Source organism: Trichechus manatus, unplaced genomic scaffold, assembly GCF_000243295.1.
Source record: "Trichechus manatus latirostris isolate Lorelei unplaced genomic scaffold, TriManLat1.0 scaffold00097, whole genome shotgun sequence".
NCBI lineage: Eukaryota > Metazoa > Chordata > Mammalia > Sirenia > Trichechidae > Trichechus > Trichechus manatus.
In genome coordinates, this window is record NW_004444033.1 from 9,703,426 (window position 1) to 9,723,656 (window position 20,231).

Genomic DNA, 20,231 nt, shown 5'->3' on the forward strand with positions numbered 1-20,231 from the left:
TGGATGGATGGATGGATGGATGGATGGATGGATGGATGGATGGGTAGATGATAGATAAATCTGTTGTTGTTGTTAGTTGCCGTCAAGTTGGCTGCCACCTATGCTGACCTTATGTATAACAGAACAAAACGCTGACCAGTCCTAAGCCATCTTCATGATCATTGGTATGTTTGAGTCCATCGTTGAGGCTATTGTGTCAATCCATCTCACAGAGGGTTTTCCTAATTTTTGCTAACACTTTACCTTAGATATCTAGATAGATAAAAATGAATAACAGACAAAAATCCTTGCCCTCATGGAGTTTACCTTCTACTGGAGGTCAGGGTGGGGTGGTAGTAAACAAAGAAAATATTTAAAATGTTAGATGATGACAACTGCTGTGGAGGAAGAATGGGAATGGGGCTGCATTAGTTTCCTGGGGCTGCGGTAACAAAATACCACAAATTGGGGGGCTTATAAGAACAGAAGTTTTGTCTCACAGTTCTGGAGGCTGGGAGTCTGAAATCAGGGTGCCAGCACAGCCGTGCTCTCACCAAAGGCTCTAGAAAACACCCAAACCAAACCCATTGCCTTTGAGTCAATTCCAACTCACAGTGACCCTATAGGACAGAGTACAGCTGCCCCATAGGGTTTCCAAGGAGTGGCTGGTGGATTCTAACTGCCGACTATTTTATTAGCAGCCATAGCTGTTAACCACTGTGCCACCAAAGTCTCTAGGGGGAGATCCTTTCTTGTCTCTCCCAGCTTCTGGAATCCCCAGGCATTTCTTGGCTCTTAGATTCATCTTCATGTGGCCACTTCCCTCTGTGCGTCTCTTCTCCTCTTTTATAAGGACACAACTCAGATGGGATTAGGACCCGCCCGACTCCAATGTGGCCTCATGTTACCTGATAACATCTTCAAAGACCCCATTTCCAAGCAAGGTCACATTCACAGAAACCTGGGTTAGGACTTCAAGATGTCTTCTGGGGGGGGACACAATCCAGTCCGTAACATGGGACATAGAGGAGTGCCACGTGTGGTGGAGGGGGGTGTTGGCATTTTGAAAACTTTGAGCAGAGCAGACCTCCCTGAGAAACGGACATTTGAGCAGAATCCTGAAGGAGGTGCAAGAGGGAGACCGGTGAGCAACAGAGGAGCGTTCCCGGTCCTGAGTTTGCCTGGAGTTTTGGGAAATACCAGAGGCCATTGCCGCTGAAGCCAAGGGAGGGAGAGGGAAGAATAATAGAAGAGGTCCAAGAGGGAGATTCTACAGTAACAACCCTGGCGGGTCCTGTTCATAACCAGACAGGAAGAATGTCAAAATTGTTGTTCATGTTGCCCGTGAAAACAGGGCCCCCAGGTTAGTCATCCTTGGCAGCAAATTCCAGAACATGTAAACAACTGCCAGGTAGAGAATATGGTGGAGGAAGCCAGACGTCCTAGAGAGTAGCCCTCACCCTGACGGACAGGAACTCTGAAGGGACCGTAACCAGGGTCATCTCTGTTGGCGCGCCCATCCTCACCACTGCACACACCATGGGGATTTATTAAACACTTGATGAATGAGATGAAACGTTCCGCGGATGGGGGGTGAGTGTCGTCTGCTAGGAAGGAGTGCACGGGAGGCTCTACGAGGCCGGTATTGCGGGAAAGGCAAGGGCCCAAGACGCAGCACTAGTGATAGCATGGAGGTGGGTAACCAGGCAGGTGAAGAGAGACTAAATGAGCACCAGCCCCATATAAAGTCTGCTTACTGACTGTCCCTAGCCGTTCAGGCCGGAGGCGTGACTGGAAACAAACGAGTGAGGTTTCTTTGAATAAAAGTGGTGGAGGAGGGAGTTCAGTGGGGACCTCAGATATAAGATAAAAGTGTCCTAGGTAAAGATAAAAATGGTTAGGAGTAGTGACAAATTAGAGGTTACAGGTAAGTGCATGATGAATATGTGTACACAGTCGAGTTCTGCAACAATTAAGCGCTAGCTCTTGCAGCGTACGGGGGGAGAGCAGAGAGGCTGCTTGGGAGATGGCGATCGATGCTGCAAACCTTCCTTTATGAAAAGCGACACGGGGTCTACGGGCAGTTTGTAAATTTCATTTTGATTCTGCAAGAAGTAGCGGCCCCCTGAACAAATCGTGTAGAAATTGTTCAGCGGGCACCTAATTTGCTGTGTAAACTTTCACCGAAAACACAATGAAACATTTTAATTAAAAAAAGAGGTAGCAGCCTCCCTCAGCCATCTTGAGCAAAAAAGCAAGTGTTGTTACCGCAATAACGCGGATTGGAGCCGCCTGCTGCACTAGGCGATTCTGAGACGGGGTGAGGTGAGCAGCAGGATGTTTATTATATATCTATATATAGGAGACAGAAGGGAATAGATTCCTCCAAAAAACCCGTCTCCCCCGCTGGAGATCGGCTGAAGGCTTTTATAGGGACAGGGCTTGAGGTGGTAATGTCTTAGATGAGTTAACCTTCTACTCGTATTCTTAGAGGTTATCTGGTAACATCCTTGGGGATTATCTGGTGACATCCTGCTTTTTCTTGTCACAAGATGGGTGCTTTCTTTGGTTTTTCATTCTTGGATCATTACTTGTTGTCCACCCTCCAGGGAGGAACATCTTAAACCTTTTGTAGAGACTGGAGCCGGAGGGACAAATCCTGAGACGATGTGGCGGATAGCGATGGGGAGGAGATGATAGTGAGCTGGGCCTGTGCAGCCTCTTCCCGTGCCATAGCAGGAAGTCACAGGAAGCTGGCCCCCTGCCGTTCACCCCTGCTCAGGTGCTCCTGGCCTGGCTCTGAGGGCAGGTTGTTCATACTGAGGTCTAGGGCTGGGAGCACAGACCTATGCTTGTTGAGGCGTCCTCATGCTCAGCCTCTGGAAAGCCCCAGCCCTGTTACCCAGCTCAGCACACAGCCAGGGAACACCACAAACCCAGGGGGTTTTAAGTACCACAATTTGTCAGAGCTCCAATTGTTCCTCAGCCACCCATACCCAAAGGAAAGTTTCACTTTTAATGTGAACCTGACAAGCACATAACTTAGAATCAAATGCTATGGTGGGTGTGTCTCTTTCAGCCTTTATTTGTTCTCCTTTATTCATATGGAAATTCAGAGGTGCTTAGACTAGGGAGGAAACCCTGGTGGCGCAGTGGTTAAGGTCGGCAGTTCAAATCCACCAGGCGCTCCTTGAAAACTCTATGGGGCAGTTCTACTCTGTCCTATAGGGTCGCTGTGAGTCAGAATCGACTCGTGGCAACGGGTGTGCGTGTGCGTGTGCGTGTGTGTGTGTGTGTGTAGGCTAAGGAAAGAAATAAAAGACAGCCTCACATCAATAGTCTGAGAAGCTTGTCACTCTATTTCTCTAACTGGGAATCCGGTTCCCCTTCCAGCTGAGCGCCCCCCTCCCTCCTGAGGCCCTGAGCACACTGTGGTTCTCAGGTGACAGTGTGAAACCTACATGCTGACATGGAGTCTGTGTTTGTGTCCTGGTCCTGGGGTTCTAGCGTAGCTGAAGGATTATGCTTTACTGTGACAATTATGACAGCAAAAGATTAACAGCCGTTAATACAAAGGGCTTATACGGATTGATGAGCAAGCGGGAAAACTCAAAATGATCAAAGAGCACAGGATGGTCAACAAACACTTGAAATATGTTAAACTTTATTATTTAAAAAAAAAAAAACAACCCAGTAACGATATATCATTTATTACTACCAAAGATGAAGACTTAAGAATAGTCAATACTGGGGAGGATGAGGATGAGATAAGCATTCTCTTAACCTGCTGGTGGAAGGATGAATTCACAAACCTATTCCCCATTTATGTGATTATAAAATGTTACAGAATATACAAAAACGATAAACTATGATATGCAGCCATTAAAAATATTGTTCAGAAAACATTTCTAGTGACATGGGGAAATGCTGATGCTGTACTGATGTTTACAAAGTAGAATACAAACATATACTTCTGTGATCTCAACTACATAAGACATCATTATACCGTGAAACCTGCGAGAGCCGAACTCAGTGGGACTGCCCTGTTTTTCTGGGTCTTGCAAGTTTTCCGCCTTTGACAGAGTGAGGTCTTACCACTTCTATGGCTATTAGTGGAAAATATTTGCATTTTCCTGCTGACAGGGGTCCGCCTTACGCAGGTTCCAGCTTTTGGAGGTTGTACTGTAGAAGGGAACATGCTGCTGAGAGCGGTCATTTCCCCACCTGAAGCTGCACTCCCACGCATTTTTCTAGTTTTCCACAATCAGCGTGTCTCACTTTATTATAAACAGGAAAGAGTCCATCTAAAAATGGCCACAGTGATCAGCAGTCTCCCTTCGTGCCCTCTGAAGGAAACCCAGGCTTATGGAAGGGCATTAGAAAGCCCACTGTGGTGAGAACGTGATTACTAGGAGGGTTATAAACCAAAACGAGGCCAGGCTCTCAAGCAGCAGACAAGAAGGGGGCAGTGGTGACACAGGGCTTCCAGCCAAATGCCCCCATACTCACGCTGTGAACAAAAACCAAACCAAACCTACTGCCGTCAAGTTGATTCCAACTCATTGTGACCCTACAGGACAGAGCAGAACTGCCCCATAGGGTTTCCGAAGAGCGGATGGTGGATTCGAACTGCCAACCTTTTGGTTGGCAGCCAAGATCTTAACCACTGCACCACCAGGGGTCCTCACATTGTGAAGCCCTTAGAAAGAGAGGACACACCTCCACTGTCTGAGGACACGGGCTCCTGTCGTCTTTCCATCTGTCAGTGGAAGCACGCAGGAAACATCCCATGTTGAGTGCTGAGTGCTGGGGGCATTGTTTCACTGAGACAGACAACACGGCCCTGCTCTCAGGAAGCTCAGCTGGCTTAAGGAGAAATAAAAGATAGGACGTGGCATTTTCACTCACTGAAAAACGTACTGAGCCCTACTGTGTGCCAGGTACCATGCTGGGGATAAACGGATCCTCAGAGGGCCAACAGCCTCGGTGCTCATGGCTAACCCACAGTGTGGGCTGAAGAGCTGGCAGGATTAGAGGCCGAGAAGAAGGGAAGGGCACGGGGAGTTGGGAGTGGCTGGTGAGAGTGGGCAGGTGGGTCTGGATCGTAGAGCCAGAGTGGAGGCCAAGGAGCTGGGCGTGACGGACATGCGGGTTCAGCTGCCGTCCGGTGGGAAGGTGAAGGGCCTCAGGCGCTAGGCCAGAGACTGAGTTCTCAATGTGTACGGTGACCAGGGGAAAACAGGAAAGCCAGCACCCACTTCCTCCACGTGACCGGTCACAGGCGTCTTGGCTCCACTTTCATTTTGTTTCAGTCTCCATTTAAACCCTCCAAGAGGTGAGTCGAGAAAATGAGGAAGTCAAACACGAAGGCGCCGGGTGGTGCGGTGTGAGGTGGTACAATCTCCTCTGAGGAGCCGAGTTTAATTTTTGAATTGAGCTCTGTTTTCAAGTAAAAAATGTTTCATAACAGTGATTGTTTTTGGACGCAAGTGTAACAGGTTTAACTGGGAGAAACAAGAGGGCACGTGTGTAGAGTCAGGCCCAGCCTCGCTGGTTCCTGGATAGTGGAGGCCAGTCACGGCCTTCCGTCCTGTGAGCAGGTGGTGTACACGGGGCTCCAGGCCTGGGATTTCGCTCCACACCATATAACACAGAGAGCGGACTTGTTAAACATGCAGAACAATACAAAGTATGTTCCCATAGGGAATTCTTCTATGTGGCTGCAGTATTTAAAACTTCCTTTCATACCAATCTAACAAAAAAACCAAACCCATTGCCATCGAGTCGATTCTGACTCATAGTGACCCTATAGGACACAGGAGAACTGCCCCATAGAGTTTCCGAGGAGCACCTCATGGATTCAAACTGCCGACCTTTTGGTTAGCAGCCGTACCCCTTAACCACTACGCCACCAGGGTCTCCATATGGACTAAAGACACCTTTTTTCTCCTGATAATTCTTGCTGCAGCAAGCATGGTTGCCCCCAACAAAGTGCTCCCACAAGGCAGCGCCTGGACCAAATGTCCCCTACAATAACAAAAGTTTCCGATTGTCTGTTGTATTTAACCTGCAGCAGAGGCTGGCGAAGGGGCACTTCAGTTAAGACACGGCAGGCATTCCAAGCCTCTGGGAGAAGTCTCTGGGTGGTGCAAATTGTGAACGCACCTGGCTGCTGACCAAAAGGTTAGAGGTTCCAGTCCACCTGGAGATGCCTCAGAAGAAAGGGCTGGCAATCAACTTCAGAAGAAGCAGCCATTGGAAACCCTGTGGAGGACAGTTCTATTCTGACACACATGGGGTTGCCATGAGTCAGAGCTGACTCGACGGCCACTGGTAAGCCTCTGAGAGACTTCTCCTGAACTCAGCCCAAAGGCAGCTGCTGGCTTAGAAAGTGGGTCTCAACACAGCGCATCTCAGATTGCGTGTCCTTCTGCCCCCTGCCTTTATGGGATGCTAGGGAGGGCTGGGAAGGAGAGGGGAAGCTGGACACTCATGGGGTGCCTCCCCTTAGGTGCCCGGAGAGAATGGCCATCCCAAAGCCGTGGTGGAGCGGCCACCTGCTGTTCCTGGGCATCCTGAGCCTCACGGTGTCGGTCATCACCCTGCTCTTCTATGCACTGCTCTGGAAGGCCGGCGACCTCACCGAGCTGCCTGACCTGCGCATCGGCTTCTACAATTTCTGCCTGTGGAACGAGAGCACCGGCCGCCTGCAGTGCCACCAGTTCCCCGAGCTGGAGGCCCTGGGCGTGCCACGGGCCGGCCTGGCCCTGGCCCGGCTGGGCGTCTATGGGGCCCTGGTCCTCACCCTCTTCGTCCCCCTGCCGCTCCTCCTGGCCCAGTGCAAGGGGAACGAGGGGGAGTGGCAGCTGGCCGTGGGCTTCCTGGCAGCTTCCACAGTGCTGCTGGCCGGCGGCTTGGGCCTCTTCCTGTCCTTCGTGTGGAGGTGGCTCCGGCTCACCCTGCTGGGCCCAGGGTTTCTAGCATTGGCCACTGCCCAGGCTTTGCTCACCCTCCTGCTTGTGGCCACAGCTGCATTCCCTCAGGTGGCGAGGAGGGACAAGAGCCAGCCTGAGAGCTGCTAGTCCTCTCTGGAGGCTCACACGACTGTGAGGCTGTGAGGCTGTGAGGCTGTGTTGTCTGAACTACTCTCAGAAGGTGCCAGAGAATTTGAAGGCTGGTCTCTCCTCAGCCATCCTGTTTCACAGTTAATGCTGATCTCAAGCTTTAGCAGACGGGACCCGCTACGGAGGGGGTGGGCACGGGACCTAGCAGGCCAAGAACAGCGAGGGCCAGTGGGCCATGGGGCTTCCTAGTGTGGGCAGTCTGTCCTTCAGGACTTCCAAGGCCCCCTCCCAAAACCACGCAGCTTGTTGCCACACAAATGTCTGCTTTAATTAACCTGAGCAAACCCTTCCGACTATATCCCCGGGAGGGTGAGAGGCAGGGACTCCTGCCGCGGGGCCGCAAGTCCAGTCTGATTCACCAACTGACAAAGTAGAACCCAAACAAGGTTTTTATGGCAACAAATGGAGGGGGGGAAGGGGCATCAGAAGACAGAGCACCTTAGTGTTCCCGGGGACGTGGATCCCAAGCCGCCCCACTCCCCGCTGTGTGCCCCCCACTCCAGCCACTCCGGGAATGGCCCCTGAGGATTCACATGACATGCAGGCCAGGGAGAGCAGCCTGGGTGGCTCTGGACGGCCCCTGAAAATCCCACAGCTGGGGGCAGACGGGACTGGCTGGCTGATCTGTTCTTGGCAGTTGACATGGCAGGGGTCAGAGCAGCCAAACCTCAGGGGAGAGAAGGTGAGGACAGAGCCCCACGCAGACTCCGCGCTGACCCAACTATGTAACAGATGCACTGGGAACCGGACGCACTGTCAGCGCCTGTGCTGGAGACTGGACTTCCAGGGAGGTAGCCCCGTGCTCCCCCCACGCCCGCCCACCAAAGCCACACTGCACCTCGAGGCAGCAGCCTGGCTCCTGCGGCATCTCTGGTCCTTAGCATCACCTCCAGGCTCCTTCCCACTCTCGCTTTGGGCCCCAGGAAGTGTCTGTCCGTCTGTCCTGGGCAGAGACTACCAGTGGAGAAGCCTGTGTGGTTTACTAGTCAGCAACCCACCCCCCGGGCACCTGCAGCCCTGAATGGCAGACTGTGGACAGGGTTCGTCCAGGGGTGCCTGGAGCAGTCAGGGCTCACCGAGTGACTGTTGTCTACCCGTGGCAGAAGCTTCCTCTGCAGGGAGAGGCTGTGCCGACTAAACTGGAAGAGTTTCACCTGCTCAGCAGACATGCTTCTCTTTGAAAATCAACAACTCCTCTTTGGTTCCGATCAGTTTGAGCCCCATGACCTCATCTTGCCTGGTCCCTGATAACTGAATAAAACAGACTAGTGATTCTCAGGGCTGGGAGGGGGCACGGGCAGAGGGAAGAGCCGGGGGCGTCTCCTGGCACCTTACTTCCACCCACTCAAGAAGGCAGCTCCCAAGGCCAAGGCACCAGGGGTTCTGCACTGGGTGGACCTGCCCGCCCAGGGAAGCAGGAAGCAGAGGGCAGAGAGCCATCAGCACTGTCCTTTGGCAGCTCTCAGCAGAAAGTCCTGTAACAGTGTCCCTCAGCTGAAAAATATCTCCCTGACATATTTCAAGGCGTCTTCCTCTTCCTTCTGGCTTTGGCTGTGGGTAGAGTCGGATCCCCCCAACTCCTGGGAAGCGCCAAGGGTGGGGGGAAGGGTGTCTTCCCCATTGTCCTTGTCCTCGCTTCTGCCCCCAGGAGAACACGGTGACCTTGAGCGGGTGGGGGAGAGCTCCAGCTTATCAGCTCCGGCCAGGGCCTTCTGCTCCAAGGGCTTTTCCTGTTTGTGGTCCTGCAGCATCGAAGAAACCGCAGATACGGCATAGGCATTTTACTTCCCCAACGGGCTGGGTGTCTGGATATGATGCAAATCATGCCCAGGACACCCGGGAGCCAGCGTGTGGCCAGGTCAGCACTGCGGCCCAGTCAGTGACACCCACCCTCTCTCCCCTTCCTCTCCCCACCACATCTCCTCACAGCTCTCAAAGGAATCAGGGCCAGCTTGGGAGAGAAGGGGGCAGGGGCCCAGGAACTGCTGAGTAGAAAGGAAAAATAAACAGAAAAAATGTGTCTGGAAAGGCAGGGTGAGAGAATGGAAGAAGCAAAGGGCAGAGGTGAAACCCTGCATCCGGGTCGAGCTCTGTCACTTACTGGCTACGTGACTAAGGGAAGTCTGAATCTCAATGTTTTCACCTATAAATGGGGGATGGTAATATCTGAAACACCCACTGTGCAGATTAAATGAGATCGTGTATATGTAAAAGCACTTTATAAACTATAAAGTACTGGCCAGCTCTAAGGTGGGACAATCGTTGTTACTTCCAGGAGCAGGGGACCTCAGCAGCGCTCTGCTAAGGAGAACTGCATGGTTTAGGGGGCATCTCATCTGACAGGTCCTTGCAGGTAAACACTCAGGTCCCCCCACACCGCTAGGATAGAGTCATCCCCAGACAAGGAAGGCACGCTCTCCCTGACATCCCACCTGTGGAAAGACGGGGGCGGGGCGTGAGGGGACAGGGGAGGTGGGAGAAGCAGCCTGACGGCCACCGATGAACCTGGATTCGGCCACAGAGAATGCAGGGCGTCTCCTTCATTCACCTCAACAAGGGCCTGGTCTCTGCCCATGCAGTTTCTAGTCACAGCATTTTAAAAAGATGTTGACTCTTTGGTTTCAGTCAGTTTGACCCCATGACCTCATCTTTCCTGGACCCTGATAACTGAGTTACGACGACTGTGGGGATTCCAGACCCTCGGCACTGGGAGGGGGCACAGGCAGAGAGGAATGCCAAGGGGATGAGAAATTCACAGCTGACTTCACCTCAATCAGGATGCCCAGGGCAACATCGACGACCTCCGCTTCATTCATGCAGTACACAGTCCCCGTGGTGGGCAGTCTGGAACCGGGACATGAGGTCAGGGATGAGGAGGAGGAAAGGGCGAGCAGGAGGCTCACGGCCTAGGCTCCCCAGGGATGAGTGCAGGACACCTCTGTCACCCAGGGACTGCGTGAGGGTCCCTGCAGGCAACAGCGAGGGGCTTCGCAACCTTCCCTCCCTCCACTCCCGAATCTGGACACCAGGACCCACGGCAGCTCCTGAGGGTCAAACTGTGAAGCACACACAATGGCCCAAGCAGATCACACAGACCATCGTGCTGAGAGGAGACCCACAGGTCCCTGAAGGCTTTACCACATTTAAATGAAGCCGTTAACTGTCCAGAAGTGGGGGTCAGTCTAAGAAAACGCAGAGAAGGAAATTCCAGAGGGGGGTGCCCTGAAGGCCAGGTGCTCGTTGAGGAGTGTGGTGCCCTGGCCCTGACCTGAGGGGGGTCCCTGCAGCAAGGACATCCTACAGTGGCCACAACCCCTCCCATCTGATGCTGGCAGCCTGAAGGCCCCAACATGACCATCACTCAACCAACACCCCAGCCTCAGCTTCTAGGTCCATGCAGGCCCGGCACCTAGCTGCCGCTCTCCTCCCTGAAGGTCTGTCCACAGTGAGAGCAGGCCTGGGGCAGAAGACCAGAGTCTCTGGGCCACTGTCCTGCCCACTTAGTGGTTCACTGTTGCTGGAAATGAACAGACTGGTGTTCTGGCACTGGCCTTGAGAGCGTGGCTAATGTGTGTGCGACCCCAAGAGGCAGAGCTGCACCTGTGTGCTGACAGGTCAGGAGCCTGATGTTGTGGAGAGCTCACCTCCCAGAGCCTATCAGTGAGGGCAGCAGTCAGCTCCTCCCCGTAGACGTCTGTCCATCTGAGCACCTGCCCGCCTCCCCGTTCCACCACTGTGGCAGTCCGGCCCTCTACCCTCCTCCACGCTCCAGTTGTTGTCCCACCTTGCTGCTGATGCCTTCACCACCGCTGTTCTCCTCCTCTTGGGGGCCTCTGCAGACACTCCTCTCTTCTCAACCTCCTGGGCTGTCATCCACGCAGGCAGGATCCTGTTTTTATTCCCAGACTGCACGGTTTCCATCTCTTCAGTCTCTCAGCAAAAAGAGTCAGGGCCGAAGCTTCATGACTTGCTTTTCCATTTCGGGCAAGCAAATCCGACTCTCTCGTCACACTAGGAATTACAGGTCTGTTTGTGCCAAATGGAATTCAATTCTTAATGCCTACAAAGAAGAACAAGTCCAGTCAACTTTAGTAAGCTAAAATACTCTCAACCATGAGTCGTAATGACTGGTCAGGTCAGGCCAGAGATGACCGATGAGCACAGGGCCAGGAGACTCACAACAGCCACAGGCAGGGCACCAAGCAAGAGGGCAAGGGAGTGGGCAGGCCGATGGCCTTGGGGAGACAAGGCATTCCCACCTGTCCTGTGCCCAGTGGTGTACATGGCAGTGACCCAACCAGGACAGCGCAACACCAAGCCATTCACCACACGAGGCGGAGGGGAGACGAGCACCCTCCCAGGAGAAAGGAGGCAGAGCTGTCACGTCCTCCTCTCCTTGCCATCCAGATGTTCACTGTCCTCAGGGTGCCCAGTCTATCCTACTCAAAAATCTCTCTGGGGTCTCCCTCTCCTCCACCTGGCTTGGTTACAAGAAAAAATCCTCAGGCCATACTGATTTACAGTAGTTTCATTGGCCGATATCCTCTCCCTTAACTCAAAGATACTTCTGACTGGTCAAACGTTAACCAGCAGTGGGGGTTAGCAATCATCACTGTCCCCTAAATGGATGAAATCCAGCTCTAATTTGGCCTCCCTGTTCCCTATCCACACTTGACCTTCCCTAGCCCTTCCGTCTAAAGCTCAGCTCCAACCCTAGGAGAAGTGGCTGGGGTTCAAAGGGGCCGGGTCTTCTCCTTTCACTCAGGAACCACAAGAAAGCCGCCTAGGGCTCCCGCCTAGGAAGGATCTTACTGTAGTGAGCTTTGCCTAGAAAACAGTAGTGTATTACTCATCCAGGATGGCCGTTTACAATATTTTTTAAAATTGGCAGGGGATCGTCATAATCTGTGACCACATTAGACAGATCTTTGCCAATCCACCTTCACTTCTGTCAAAATTCAGGCGGCGACAGTAGTCATTCCTACCACTGAATGAGCTACCGAGCGCCAGGCAAGGGTACGGTGCAAAGATGGTTAGACAGCGGCTGGCTGGGATTTGCAACCGGGTCCCACAGACCGCAGAACCAGTGCCTGCCCACCCTGTGCACGGCCCCCAAAACCTCAGCGGCGCCATCGTCGAGAAGCACACTGTCTGGAGTTCAGGACTCCCGGATGTCGAGGCCGGGGGACACCTGCGAAAATGCAACCAAAGCCCCACTATTTAGATGAAACCGAGCCCCACCAGAACGCGACGAGCCCAGAATTCCTGGTTCACACCCCGCCGCTCTTTCTTGGGGACGCTCCCTCCATGCTTGCCTACAGGAGGGGAGAGGCGAGCGATGTGGCAGAGGGAGACGAGGGTAAAACACCCGCGGGGCCTCGCCGCATCACCCACACTGCAGCTGTCCAAGGAAACACTCGGTCACTCCGACCAATTTAAGTGAGGTAACAGGCCACCTGGCCTCACGCCCCTTTCCCGGCCTTCGGGGCGGTTGTGAGGGCCCGCGCACCCGGCCCTCTGAGCCGAGTGGACCTGGCTGTTCCGCGAGGATTGCGCTCTCTACTTCCGGGCTCCGGCGCTTTCCAGGCCCGCACTTCCGGGGCCCGGCGCGTTCCCGGCTCGCACTTCCGGGGCCCGGCGCGTTCCCGGCTCGCACTTCCGGGCTCCGGTGCGTCTCTGGCTCTGCACTTTCGCTTTCCTACGCGTTCCGGGTCCCACGGTGGCCCCGGCTGCCTGACGCCCCCTGCAGGCAGCCCGGGCTCAGCGCAGGCGGGGCCCTGCAGGCGGAGGCTAGAGGGGCCGCGGCCGCGTTTGAGAATCGCGGATTGAATTTCTTTTTTAAGTGTCACCTCGGCTTCGGGGGGAGGGGAGAGGATCCCGACAGGCCCTAGATGTGGAGACCAAGTCCAACGCTCCCTGCTGGGGCGTGCACCCCGGCCGAGGTGTGTGCAAGCCGAGCCCCCCGGGTGCAGGCACCATGGACTGCCAGAAAAGGAACAAATCGGTCTTAGAAGTACAGCCAGAATGCTCCTTAGAAGCGAGGTTGGCGAGACTTCCTCTCGCGTACTTTGTGCATGTTATCATCAGGAGGGACCAGTCGCTGGAGAAGGACACCATGCTTGGTAGAGGGACAGCGAAAAAGAGGAAGACCCTCAACGAGATGGATTGATTCACTGGCTGCAACAATGGGCCCAAACATAATCAGGATTGCGAAGATGGCGCAGGACCGGGCAGTGTTTCCTTCTGTTGTGTATGAGGTCGCTATGAGTCGGAACGGACTCCACGGCACCTGACATCTTAAAAGGAGGAGCGCGGTTCAGATTCGGGCGCTTCTCCGCGTGTCTTACCCCAGCTGTCGCCGCCGAGCCTGCCCTCATGCTGGACCGCAGCTCGGTGCTGATTCAACGAGCCCTCCAGCTGACATCGCCAGCGAGGCCGGAGTCACGACAGAAAAGCAAGCAAGCAGCCACAGGGCAGCCTGCATGTGGAGGTAGAAAGATGAGCAGAACCGCCGCTGGCTGTCCCCACAGGCGAATCATCCAGATAGTCAGTGAAATGTGGGTTTGGAGCCAACTGGCTAATAAAGCAATTACGAGTCACAGGGCAACGGGGCGCAACAGCGGCGCCGGATGCGGAGTTGCAGACACCCGCGCAGGCCCAGCGCTCCTTCCCCGTGGGTGCCTGCGGTTCGCCAAAGCACCCCACCTCTTCTGAAGCCACCCCACCTCTTCTGGAGCGTGAATCCTCAGTCCCAGTGCAGTAGGCTGGCAGGGAGAGTTTCCTGCCTCGCAGCTTAAATCCAGGAGATAATAGATGGGTTCAGGTTACAATACCGCCTGCCTGGTGTAGTCAGTTAAGCTGCAGGGCAAACCCCGGCTCCGCCTTCAGCCCTTTGGGGAGGGAACCCACATGCACACCTGCTCCTCTGCTACAGGGACCCATAAGGTCCTCGGTTCTGACTGTTGTGACCAGGACAAACCCCAGCCTCCCTGGGGCTGGGGTGGAGGGCCTCATTTCCTTTTGCGAATAAATAAACAGAAGCTACTTGCTATTTGTAGAGCCAAACCCATCCATATTCCTCTCCTAAACCTCCCATTCCGACTGAAAAGTGAGGGCTGAGGAGACTGGTCTGGACACAAGGTTTTCCATTCCCTAGGAAAGAAATCCACGAGGGGTAAGAAGCCAGGATATGAGGCCAGAGCATGTGATTTGGCCGACTGGGGTCAAATCCTGAGGAGTTTGAATGCCCCGCTCAGCTGAGCGTGGTGGGTTTTGGCCTGGGGCCTTGGAAGGGAAGTGAGCAAGGGCAGACAGGCAGCTGGAGGAGTGAGGAAAACACCTTCAAGGCTCAGGACACCCAGGCCAGACCAAGGTCAGTGCAGGGGCTGCAGGGAGGGATCGTGTCTGCAGGCGTGGGGTACTGGGCCTTGCACAGGCTCCAGGGTCTTGTTTTATGGAGCCTCAGATAAGGAATCCCTGGGTGGTGCAAACGGCTAACATGCTCGGCTGCGAACCGAGAAGTTAGAGTTCACCGAGGTGCCTCAGAAGAAAAGCCTGGTGATCTACTGAAAAATCAGCCATTGAAAACCCTATGGAGCACAGTTCTACTCTGACTGTGCTCCAGAGTCATGGGGTCACCATGAGCCACAATCGACTCAATAGCAAAACTGTCTGGACAAGAAGAGAGGCTCGCTTGGGTTCCTGGGTAGATGTTGGTGAGGTCACGGTGTGGGAATTCCGAAGGAGAGAGAGGTATGAGTTTTGACGCGCTTCGAGAATGGACAGCTCATCTTGTGGTTGGACAGCTGCCATCCAGAAGACAGGCAGGGCCAAGGTGCAGGTCAGAGAGAGACAGGCCGGGCGGGGCAGCGCTGGCCACAGCACGTGAGGCTGTATCTCTCCTTTCCAAAGGTCAGATGTTGAAGGAGTTGTGTTTGTTTTGTTTTTAGGCAGTGTGAAGTGTGTGTCCACCCTCACCCTCCTGGCAGAGTCTCAGTCATCACCCAGCTTTGTCCTCAGCTCAGAATGGGGGCTTTTACAGCGGCGCCCTTTGAGTCTCTGCAACCCTTAAAGACATTCCCAGGAGCTGCGGAGACCATGCTGAGAAGAGAGAACAGGCAATAAGACAGAGACTTTGAGATGCAGAGAGGAAAAGTGAAACAAGGAATCATCTCCCACGAGTGAACCCACAGCCACTTTTTAAATGTCTTGCAGAATCCCTGAGGGGAGCGATCAGGTTGCCGTGATCACGCAGGAGGCAGGAGGAACGAGACAAGGAGACAGACTTGGTTTTCTCCACTGAGGGGAGGAGGGTCACAGAGTGGGGTGAGTGAAAAAGGGAAGGAATCGCTTATTACTGTTGTTCTCATCAAGCCACACAAACACCTCCCCTACTGCTATGGGCTGAACTGTGTTTCCCCACATTAGTACTGGAGTCCTAGCCCCTGTACCTGTGGATGGGGTCGCCATGAGTCAGGATCGACTCCATGACAACAACATTAGATGGAACGTCATCTAATGGAACATAATCATCACCTTCCATGATGCAATCTGGAGCCCTGGTGGCATAGTAGTTAACGGCTGCTAACCAAAAGGTCTACAGTTCAAATCCACCAGCTGCTCCTTAGAAACTCTATGGGGCAGTTCTACTCTGACCTATAGGGTCGCTATGAGTCGGAATCGACTCAACGGCAACAGGTTTGGTTGTTTTTTTTAATGCTGCAATCTACTGTAATGTGAGCAATCAATCAGTCGAGGTCGTATCAGCGTACAGTGGATCCTGATCACTCTGTTACAAAGAGAAGAGTCACAGATGCACGTACGAGGGAAAACAGATGCCCTGTGAGGAGCGTCTACAAGCCAAGGAATCAAGGAGTGCCCGGGGCTACCAACAAGGAGGAACTGACACAGCTGAGACCCTGAATTTGGACTTCTTGTGTCCAGAACTGTGAGAAAATAAATGTCTGTTCTGTAAAGCCACCCACTTGTTGTGTCTGTGTTCTAGCAGCGGAACCCAGCCCAGGGTCTGGCACCAATTTCCTCGTGCTTTTCCACAAGCAGGTGACTGGAGGATCCCCACCCCAGCCCAGTGCCCCGGCTGGAACCCAAGAAGGCTCTGCAATGACTGTCCAGGCAGCCTGTGGTCATGCCTCCCTCTGGTGGTGACAGGGCTGCCCCAAGTGTCAAAGCTCCAGGCCAGGCCCACCAACAACAAGGCCAGGGGCAGAGGAGCACCTCCCCCACCTCAGCTGTGACACGCAAGAGGAAGAGGGGGCAGTTCCTTCATTCCTCTCACCTGGGGGAGGCGCATCCTGGCCAGGGGCAGCGGTGTAGGTGCAGCTGCACAGGGCAGGGTGGCCTGAGCCCAAGGCCCAGCTCCTGGACAGCCTTCTTGGTTCCTCTCCATTGACCAGCAAAGGGCCCAGGCAGCTGGCTCCGTCCAACCTCCAGGACATTAGGTGGAGAGAAGAATGAGAGGGAAACCACAGTCCCAGGTAGGGGGCAGCCAGGAGCAGAAGCTTCGGCCCCGCCGTTGCCCAGAGAAGCTTCTGTAACAAATGCTGCTGACTCTCAGGAAAGAGAAGGAAAACTCCAGCCTTCGCTTGAATCCACAGAAACAGGAACGGAAAAAGCCGTAGCACCCAGTGGAACGGAAGCGAGAACCCTGGGTGTGTCCACATCCTACCCCACAAAGCAGGAGGCAAGAGGGGTGGGAGCTGGGGGTACCCGGGCAGGGGTCCACACTGGGTTCCCAGCTGACCATCACCAGGCCAGAGGTGGAGGGAGACGCTCTGCCACGCACACTTCCTAGAGAGAGACACTGGGTCACCACGAGGGCATCATCTTTTTTTAAAAAAAGAAGAAAAATGAGCAAATATATACAAAATACTGTCATCTCTCCTGGGCCCCTGGGGCAGATGTGGCCGTGTTTCTTCCATCTTCCTGAGCTTTCACAGGAAAGCATCCCCCCGTCGGAGCACGCCTCTGGCAGAGCCAGGAAGTCGCTCTCTGGGGAGCACGTGCCCCTGGCCACCTGCTCCTTGAGGCTGCCCGTTTCTGCCCCTCACTGGGCAGCCTGTCCCTGCAGAGGCCCCACAGAGCCAGGAACCTCGAGTGGAGTGGTCTACCTCTCCCTGTCTTGTCTCTCCCCGGCCCAGGTAACATTGCTTCCACAGGTGCCCCGGCCCAGGTAACACTGCTTCCACGGGTGCCCCAGCCCAGGTAACACTGCTTCCACGGGTATTCCGGCCCAGGTAACACTGCTTCCATGGGTGCCCCGGCCCAGGTAACACTGCTTCCACGGGTGCCCACAGGCAGCCCCGTCAGAGTTTATGGGCCAATAAGGTGGTCAGCTTGATCTTGCCATCCATGGAGGCCGTGAGGCAGGTCCCACAGTCCATGGCCGTGCTCCAGTCCACAGTGACCACAGGGGCTCGGTGGCCACCCAGGCTCAGGCAGCTCTCCAGAACCTTCTCCTCCCCGCCCAGCTGCAAGAGAGACAAGGAGGTGTCAGCACACATCACTTACAAACACATTCACCAGATCCACTTGGGGGCCCACCCGCCTGGCCTGGGGCTGCCAACCAATCCTAGGGCGTGCCCAGATGCACGCACCCACCTTTCCAGACAGTCTATGTGCCCAGGTGCACACGCCCAGGTGCACATACTCACCTTCCAGACAGTCTATGGAGGCAGGTGCACGCGCCCATCTTTCCAGACAGGCTAACTTAACTTCTTGGACCAGGAAATGCTTTCGCTTTCCCAACTACCATTAGTCCTTCATCTTAAGTGGAAAACAAGCCCCGGTAAGCTCCTAAATAAAGCTCCTTAAAATATGTAGAATGGTCTCTTCCGCTTTTAACTTGCAGTGAGTCAGTGCCCCCTGCACCCATCCCAGGGTTCTTTCCAACCTGACTTTCTATCACATCAGGTTGCTTCTCCCAGAATGCGGGCACCAGAGGGCAGGGTCTCGGCCCATTCTCTCCTGCAGCCCCCAGAACAGGGCCTGGCTGGAGGGCCCCTCAGTTAATCTGCACATGTGGGCTCTCCTCCATCCTACCATCCGAGCTAGCGGGAACCACATGCATTGTAGGAAGAAACAAACTAAGGGAAGGGAGGGAAACCAGTGGGCCCCCTGAATAACATCAATACGAATCCATATCTGTAGGGAACACAACATGCTTAGCCGGTTCAGGAAAGCTGATGGATGCATCCAGATACTACATGGAGAAAACGCTTTTTAAATCATATATAAAATTGTTTATGCTCATGGATTGGTAGACTCAACACAGTGAAAATGACAATTCTACCCAAAGCAATTTACAAATACAACGCAATCCCAATCCAAATACCAACAACATTTCTTTAAAGAGATGGAAAAACCAATCATTAACTTTATATGGAAAGGGAAGAAGCCCCAGATAAGTAAAGCTCTACTGAAGAAGAAGAATAAAGTTAGAGGACTCACACTACCTGACCTCAGAACCTACTGTACAGCATAGTAGTCAGAACAGCCTGGTACTGGTATAATGACAGATCCACTGACCAACGGAACAGAATTGAGAACCCAGATGTAAATTCATCCACCTACGGTCACCTGATCTTCGACAAGGGCCCAAAGTCCCTCAGACGGGGAAAAGACAGTCTTTTTAACAAATGGTGCTGGCAAAATTGAATGTCCATCTGCAAAAAAATGAAACAGGACCCATACCTCACACCATATACAAAAACTAATTCAAAATGGATCAAAGACCTAAATATAAAGCCAAAAACTATAAAGTTCATAGAAGAAAAAATAGAATCAATGCTAGAGACCCTAATGCACAGCATTAACAGGATATAAACCATAGCCAACAACACACAAACCCCAGAAGATAAGCTAGATTACTGGGATCTTCTAAAAATTAAACACTTAGGCTCATCAAAAGACTTCACCAAAAGAGCAAAAAGAGAACCTACAGACTGGGAAAAAAATTTTGGACATTACAACTCAAAGGTCTAATCTCTAAAATCTACAAGAAAATCCAACCTCTACAACAAAAAGACAAATAATCCAGTGAAAAAATAGGCAAAGGAAATGAACAGACACTTCACCAAAGAAGTCATTCAAGCAGCCAACAGACACATAAGGATGCTTGCGATCACTAGCCATTAGAGAAATGCAAATTAAAACCACAATGAGATACATCTCACCCCCAGCATTACTGGCAGGAATCAAAAACACTGGAAGTAACAAATGTTGGAGAGGCTACGGAGAGATCGGAACTCTTACGCACTGCTGGTGGAAATGCAAAATGATGCAACCATTTTGGAAAATGATATGGCGCTTCCTTAGAAAGCTAGAAATAGAAATACCATACGATTCAGCAATTCTACTCCTAGGAATATATCCTAGAGAAATATAAGAGCCGTCACATGAATAGACGTATGCACACCCATGTTCACTGCAGCACTATTCACAATAGCAAAAAGATGGAAACAACCTAGATGCCCATCAACAGATGAATGGATAAACAAACTATGCTACATACACACAATGGAGTATTATGCAAAGATAAAGAACAATGATGAATCTGTGAAGCATCTCATAACATGGATCAAGCATCTCATAACATGGATCAAACTGGAGGACATTATGCTAAGTGAAATAAGTCAGTCACAAAAAGACAAATATTGTATGAGACCTCTACTGTAAAAACTCATGTAAAACTTTACACACAAAAAGAAACAATCTTTGTTGGTTACCAGGGGATGGGAGGGGTGGGGGTAGGGAGAAACTAAATAGATAATACATAAGTGCTAACTTTGGTGAAGGGTAAGACATTATACAATACTGGGGAAGCCAGCACAACTTGTACAAGGAAAGGTCATGGAAGCTCCATAGACACATCCAAACTCCCTGAGGGACTAAATTGCTGGGTGGAGGGCTGTGGGGACGATGGTCTCGGGGAACATCTAGCTCAACTGGCATAACACAGTTTATAAAGACAATGTTCTACATTCTACCTTGGTGAGCAGCGTCTGGGGTCTTGAAAGCCTGTGAGCAGCCATCTAAGATACTCCACTGGTCTCACCCCTTCGGGAGCAAGGGAGAATGAAGAGAACAGGATACAAGGAAAAGATTAGTCCA

General features: G+C 52.8%; 3 protein-coding genes across 10 annotated transcripts in view; 1 reads left to right on the plus strand and 2 right to left on the minus strand.

The window, feature by feature from the left end:
• The window catches only part of TMEM140 (transmembrane protein 140), a 17,282-nt gene extending 8,662 nt beyond the window's left edge, over nucleotides 1-8,620 (plus strand). The window contains exons 1-2 of one of the 3 annotated variants that reach the window (XM_023737139.1): nucleotides 6,254-6,312; nucleotides 6,491-8,620. In XM_023737139.1, the coding sequence (XP_023592907.1) occupies nucleotides 6,504-7,061 (558 nt within the window). In that variant the 5' untranslated portion in view covers nucleotides 6,254-6,312; nucleotides 6,491-6,503 and the 3' untranslated portion in view covers nucleotides 7,062-8,620. The other 2 variants (XR_002825031.1, XM_023737138.1) reach the window with 2 other exon arrangements.
• On the minus strand, nucleotides 8,473-13,137 carry CYREN (cell cycle regulator of NHEJ). Of its 4 annotated transcripts, none has more exons than XM_023737141.1 (4): nucleotides 12,498-13,137; nucleotides 10,888-11,163; nucleotides 9,872-9,947; nucleotides 8,473-8,845 (listed from the first exon to the last, which is right to left on the minus strand). In XM_023737141.1, the coding sequence occupies exons 2-4, from the start codon at nucleotides 11,022-11,024 to the stop codon at nucleotides 8,594-8,596; spliced, it is 465 nt and encodes a 154-aa protein (XP_023592909.1). In that variant the 5' UTR covers nucleotides 11,025-11,163; nucleotides 12,498-13,137; the 3' UTR covers nucleotides 8,473-8,593. The 4 variants fall into 4 exon arrangements, with proteins under 4 accessions (XP_023592909.1, XP_023592908.1, XP_023592910.1 ...); XM_023737140.1 differs by having other exon boundaries at nucleotides 12,345-13,137; XM_023737142.1 differs by lacking the exon at nucleotides 12,498-13,137 and adding an exon at nucleotides 12,223-12,248.
• Nucleotides 13,138-16,903: 3,766 nt separating this feature from the next.
• The window catches only part of WDR91 (WD repeat domain 91), a 32,578-nt gene continuing 29,250 nt past the window's right edge, over nucleotides 16,904-20,231 (minus strand). For 2 of the 3 annotated variants that reach the window (XM_023737134.1, XM_023737135.1), the window contains exon 15: nucleotides 16,904-17,590. In XM_023737134.1, coding sequence (XP_023592902.1) covers nucleotides 17,426-17,590 — 165 coding nt within the window. In that variant the 3' untranslated portion in view covers nucleotides 16,904-17,425. Of the gene's footprint in view, nucleotides 17,591-20,124; nucleotides 20,178-20,231 lie in introns of those variants that run through there. The other variant, XM_023737136.1, reaches the window with a different exon arrangement.